The 5,866-nt window shown below is 33.3% G+C and overlaps 1 protein-coding gene across 5 annotated transcripts; it reads left to right on the forward strand.

Moving 5' to 3' along the window:
- Nucleotides 1-1,872: 1,872 nt before the first annotated feature.
- Nucleotides 1,873-5,406, forward strand: LOC141611445 (putative 1-deoxy-D-xylulose-5-phosphate synthase, chloroplastic). Of its 5 annotated transcripts, none has more exons than XM_074429978.1 (8): nucleotides 1,873-2,073; nucleotides 2,343-2,729; nucleotides 3,496-3,628; nucleotides 3,728-3,891; nucleotides 4,028-4,178; nucleotides 4,283-4,487; nucleotides 4,822-4,874; nucleotides 4,961-5,406. In XM_074429978.1, the coding sequence occupies exons 2-8, from the start codon at nucleotides 2,667-2,669 to the stop codon at nucleotides 4,993-4,995; spliced, it is 804 nt and encodes a 267-aa protein (XP_074286079.1). In that variant the 5' UTR covers nucleotides 1,873-2,073; nucleotides 2,343-2,666; the 3' UTR covers nucleotides 4,996-5,406. The 5 variants fall into 5 exon arrangements, with proteins under 5 accessions (XP_074286079.1, XP_074286083.1, XP_074286081.1 ...); XM_074429982.1 differs by having other exon boundaries at nucleotides 2,343-2,542; nucleotides 3,039-3,628; XM_074429980.1 differs by having other exon boundaries at nucleotides 2,343-2,542.
- The last annotated feature ends 460 nt before the right edge of the window (nucleotides 5,407-5,866 follow it).

Below are 5,866 nucleotides of genomic sequence, written 5' to 3' on the forward strand. Positions count from 1 at the left end.
TTTGTTAATTTATTTCGATGCACAAAACCAGTTATTTGAATACATACAAGTTATTGTATTCATTTTGTGAGGTCATTCAATAACCAATCATGTTATTCAATTAAACAAGATGAAAACAAAAACAAGTTACAAATTTGAATATATTTGAGTTTCATCTTAATATAATAACACGATTTACTCATTATAATAATTGAGTTTTTACATTACAATAACTACAAATACCGAGTTTTACATTACAATAACGAGTTTCTACATTACAATAATCGGGTTTCTACATTGAAATAACTACAAATACAAGAGTTTCTACATTACAATAATCGAGTTTTCTACATTACAATAATCGAGTTTCTACATTACAATAATCGGGTTTCTACATTGAAATAACTACAAATACAAGAGTTTCTACATTACAATAATCGAGTTTATTACAATAACCGAGTTTCTACATTACAATAATCGGGTTTCTACACTGGAATAACTACAAATACAAGAGTTTCTACATTACAATAATCGAGTTTTTTACATTACAATAATCGAGTTTATTACAATAATCGAGTTTCTACATTACAATAACCGGGTTTCTACATTGGAATAACTACAAATACAAGAGTTTCTACATTACAATAATTGAGTTTTCTACATTACAATAACCGAGTTTCTACATTACAATAATTGGGTTTCTACATTGGAATAACTACAAATACAAGAGTTTCTACATTACAATAACGAGTTTTCTACATTACAATAATCGAGTTTCTACATTACAATAACCGAGTTATTCAATTAAACAAGATGAAATCTAACAAAAAATGACCAAGTATATACATCAATTTTTCCACTCAACGTCAATTATCCGCGTCTATCGTGATTCAACCCGCAAATCACCAAAAAGAAAAATATAACTTAACAAACACCCATTAAGTAAATCGGATTGTAAAATAACTAAAACTCGACTTTAAACAATTAACGAGTCAATAATCAATCACATATAGAATAATCGACTTTAGTCATTACAATAATCGAGTTTCTACATTATAATAACTATAAATGCCGATTTCTACATTACAATAATCGAGTTTATATATTACAATAATTGAACAACATAACGAACTACATTACTAAAGTAATCAACATAATGAAAAACGAGATTGATCATCTGAATTACACATATTTTCACTTGAATTCATCGTTGTTTGATGAGAAAAAAGATTGATCATCATAATTCATCATTCGATCATTAGAATTCATCATTCTCTTGAAAATCACAGAAATTTGATTAGAATTTTTATTTAATTTCAATAGCTACTCAAATCACCAAATAATTCGATTATTAGCTAAGAAATAAATAATATTCATACCTTCGTTTTGATTTGATGCGTTAGGGTTTTCCGAAATTTGACTATTAATTGTAGAAAAAAATTGATCGTTTCAATTGAAATAATCGAAATTGTGAATGAATTACAAGCTGTAATCATATGGAATTACAAAAAAATTGGGAAGAATTTGATGAATTTGTCAATTTTGATTGTTGAATCTGTATGTTTTTGATTTTTTTTCATACGTTCTTTTTGTTTTTTGTTAGTTGTTTGATGCAAAACAGAGAGATCTAGGTTTAGAGAAAGAAAGTAGTTAGATTTAGAGAGAGAAGCAGACTATTGTTTTTGTGACGTATGATTTTGATGAATTGGTTTTGTTAGATCAATTCTTATATATGCGGAATCTCACTTAAAAGTGGAACTCACCTGATCCTCGCGCTCTCTCTCTCTATCTCTATATATATATATATATATATATATATATATATATATATATATATATATATATATATATATATATATAGTCGGGGTCAGTGCAAACTGCATTTAACTAACCCAATAAAGCCATTCTCAATGGCGCTTCTTATTTTTCTATCCAACTGATGAAACAATTCGACACCCTCCCACCATAAACACTCAACCTCCATCACCTCTCACACATCCATCGACGGTGCCTCTTTCACTGCCGGCCACCACTTTCACCGCCGCTTCTACCACCCTTCCCCGGAACGGATTTCAGTCTATTATAGAGAAAAAGGTTAGCTTCAATTCTTATTTTAATCTTTGAATTGTTTAGTATTTTGAATCTATTCAATTGTGAAGATTCAAGTAGTTTTATGAGAAAACATAAGATTATAATCAAAAAATTTGATCTTTAGATATGAATTCTAATTAAAAATTAGGGTTTATAAAAATTGGTCATAAGGTGGTTGTGATTATAATCATAAGGTGGTTGTGATTCATATGGTTGTTGTGTTTTGACATTGTATACTCATTTATTCTTGCATTCTATAAACCATTTACCAGCTACCTTAAATTTGGTGGCTGTATGTAGCGGCTGATACACTAGCGAAAGTGGAAGAGTTGGTGGAAAAAAGCAGTGCTGCCGCTTATATAACTGATTTAGATGGATTAACTCCTGTTTCAAGAGCGGCCCAATGTGGTAGGTTTCGAGTGGCTGAAATGGTACTCGCCCGCTATCCTCGATCAACAAAATGATGCTCCAGGTACACATAATTCTACTCTAAGATACACAAATCGACAAGTGTATCTGAATGTATAATAGATGTATCTAGATAAGTAATATGTGTATCTAGGTAATGAACTCTATCACGATGATGCAAAAGTCGTATGATTTTAATCTTAAATGAACTCTATCACGACGGCTTCTTTCAACTTCATTCCAATAACAAGGTTCAAATTCTCTTTTTCGTTCTTTTTATTCATCTTAATTCCAGTTTTTCTAGTTTCTATGTTCGGAAAATGCTTGTCGTACTTCAATCTGAGGTATTTTAGGTCGATTGATTTGTTGGCGTTTTGAAATCACTATTTTCGAGTAGTCTTCTTTGAAGAATTTATTGGATTTTGGTTTTAAAATTGACAAATTAGGTACTATTTTGTTTATGAATCTTGTTTGAATTAGCTTACTTAAGCGCGAAAATTTACTTGCGATCGAGCTTAATTGAAAGGCAAAATAACAAAATTCGCATGATGATCTTCAAGGTGTGTATGCTCCATTATTAAATGCTTACATGAACAAAGAGCAATTACATAAGACAGTTGATTTTGGAATCAAAAGAACCCGATTTAGCAAGAATCGATCTATCCGATATCCCAGGAGGAGCAGACATCTTATAGAAAATGCAATTGTCTTCGGCTACTAGTGTAGACAATGCTATTTTATTGCTAAAAGGTTAGCTGCAAGATTCAGAAGCGAATACCTTTTTTCAGTTTCATTCATAACTGTAAATTAAGGTTCTCTTACAAGGATGCATCCACATATTTTCTGGAGCCGATGTTGGCGTAGTTTCTACATTTGAAGCTTCTTGTTGGGATAGGGGAAGGGTTTCTATCCGAGATATTCCAAAATGAGACATATATATCTCCTGCACCATGAAAGGTTATTTCTTGATAGCAGAGGAAATCTTCTTTTACACAATGGTTTCTTTTTTCACTGCAGAGTTATGTTGGAAGAATCACAACTTTAAGTGATAAGAGTGAATTTACCTGGGAGGAAATGCCAACTCCTATACTCGATATGGTTGAGAACCCCATTAACATGAAAAACTTGTCAACTAAGGTTGAAAGTCATGGTACCTGTTTCTGTTTTATCCTTTCAGTGCTCCATAACATTTTAATTTTACAAAATGACTTCTAAAATATCTCATTGGCTGAAATTCCGGTGCTACAAGAGCTCAAACAATTAGCTAATGAAATTCGCGGGGAGCTTTCGCACCTGGTATCAAAAGGACAGAGAGCTTTACAAGCTAGCCTACCTGTGGTGGAGTTGACTGTTGCCATTCACTATGTTTTTCATGCACCAATGGACAAAATCTTGTGGGATGAAGAAGATCAAGTAAGATACCATAAACTTGATACTTAGTATTTATGGTTTCAGCAGTATGGAATGATGTGGGAGCCGGAAACGGGTTGAATAAAAAGAGTGAAAACTATTCTTAATACATGTTCTTTTCCTTGACTATTTTTTTTAGACATATGCCCATAAGTTACTCACTGGAAGGAGATCCCTGATGAGTACACTTGGACAGAAGAATGGACTTTCTGTCTGTACAAGTCGGTCTGAGAGTGAGTTTGATCCATTTGGCTCAGGTCATGGATGCAGCAGTATCTCTGCTGGACTTGGTAGGTTTTAGTTTATTTTCTTGATGTGTTACTTTCTCGGTAGAACAGTAATATTCTGATTGAACACGCAATCATTGCCTAAATCTATATTTTCTTGACTTTAGGATTTGCCGTGGCAAGAGATGTCAAAGGAAAAAGAGAACGTGTAGTATCTATTATTAGCAATGAAACAACCAGCGCTGGTCAGGTTTATGAGGCGATGAGTAATGCTGGGTATTTGGACTCCAACTTACTGGTGATTTTAAATGACAGTCGTCACTCTTTGCATCCTAAGCTTGATGAGGACTCTAGGACACCTATTTTTGTCTGGTACGCGTTGGGAAAATATTTAATATATATATATATATATCCAGTTATGTAAAGGTATGTATCTAGACACTTAAACGAGTGTATCTAGCTAGTTAGAGATATGTATCTACCAATTTAAACTTTTTTCCTTATTATTGGAACGGAGTGCACAAAAAACTAATATTTTTACCAAATTGAAAGATTTCAGGTCAAAGATATGTCTTAGTCGGAAGAGTGTGAGTCCGTCGGTGATACTTTGTCAAACCTTCATTAACAGAAGTATTTATGTACTACGGTTTTATGGTTGGCGGTACTTTAGTGTGCTCATTTGTCTCTCAATACCTTGATTCTACAGGGACCTAACGCTGAACCTGCACAGCCACCAGCAGCTGCTGCCGCACCTGCAAAGTAAGTTGAAAATCAATCTGTGCTTTACCTTTTGAAGGGGATGATTTTTATCCTAGTTTCTGACCTGATTGGGTTCATTGTTTCAGGAGCACCAAGAAGTCGAAGAATTGAAGACTGTTAATGAAGGTTTGACAAAGAAGCTTAGTCGGTTTTTATGGAGCTTATTGCTTTAGCATAGTAGTACCTTGTTAGAGAAGTGTATATAATAAGGTAAATAAGTGTATCTATCAATCTAAAGAAGTGTATCTGACTTGCCATAAATGTGTATCTAGTTTGGTAAAAGAGTGTATCCAGCTTACCAGATATGTGTATCTAGTAAGGTAAATGAGTGTATCTAGCTTACCAGTGATGTGTATCAAGCAAGGTAAAACTCTCCTGGAGGTATACAAACTCTCGATCTGGAAACGTTTGTTTATGGAAACGAGATAAAGATATGATTTCAGGCCAAATTGACTAAACGTTGTTAGTCTTTTCAGTGACTAATCATGCCGATGATTAGGGGAATTACATAATCAGAAAAGGCTTGCTGAAAGATTTCATCTTTTGTCTTAACATGATTGTCACATTGTCGACTGAAGTATGAGCCGGTTTAATATTAGTTTACTCTCCAATCTCCATGTACTGATGTAACTCGATGGGGTGGGGGACATTTCAGTGTGCCAGTGTGTGTATAATGAGAAGTAGAAGTTTTATGTGCGGTGTAACATTAAGTAGAAGGAATGTTGCTGGTACCATTCGAGAGCCTAGAAGTATTGTTTTTAGACATAAATGATTTTGAATGTATTTACTAATTCGTATTAAAAAACCTAATTTAAACTCAAACTTAAAACAATGAATAATTTAATATGGAGTCTCGAGACGTGTATCTAGCTTTCCAGAGATGTGTGTTTAGAAAGATGAAGGAGTGTATCTAACTTGCCAAAGACGTGTGTTTAGAAAGATGAAGGAGTGTATCTAGCAAGATAAAGAAGTGTATCTAGCTTGTCAGAAAC

This window comes from Silene latifolia, chromosome 11 (genome assembly GCF_048544455.1).
Source record: "Silene latifolia isolate original U9 population chromosome 11, ASM4854445v1, whole genome shotgun sequence".
Lineage (NCBI taxonomy): Eukaryota > Viridiplantae > Streptophyta > Magnoliopsida > Caryophyllales > Caryophyllaceae > Silene > Silene latifolia.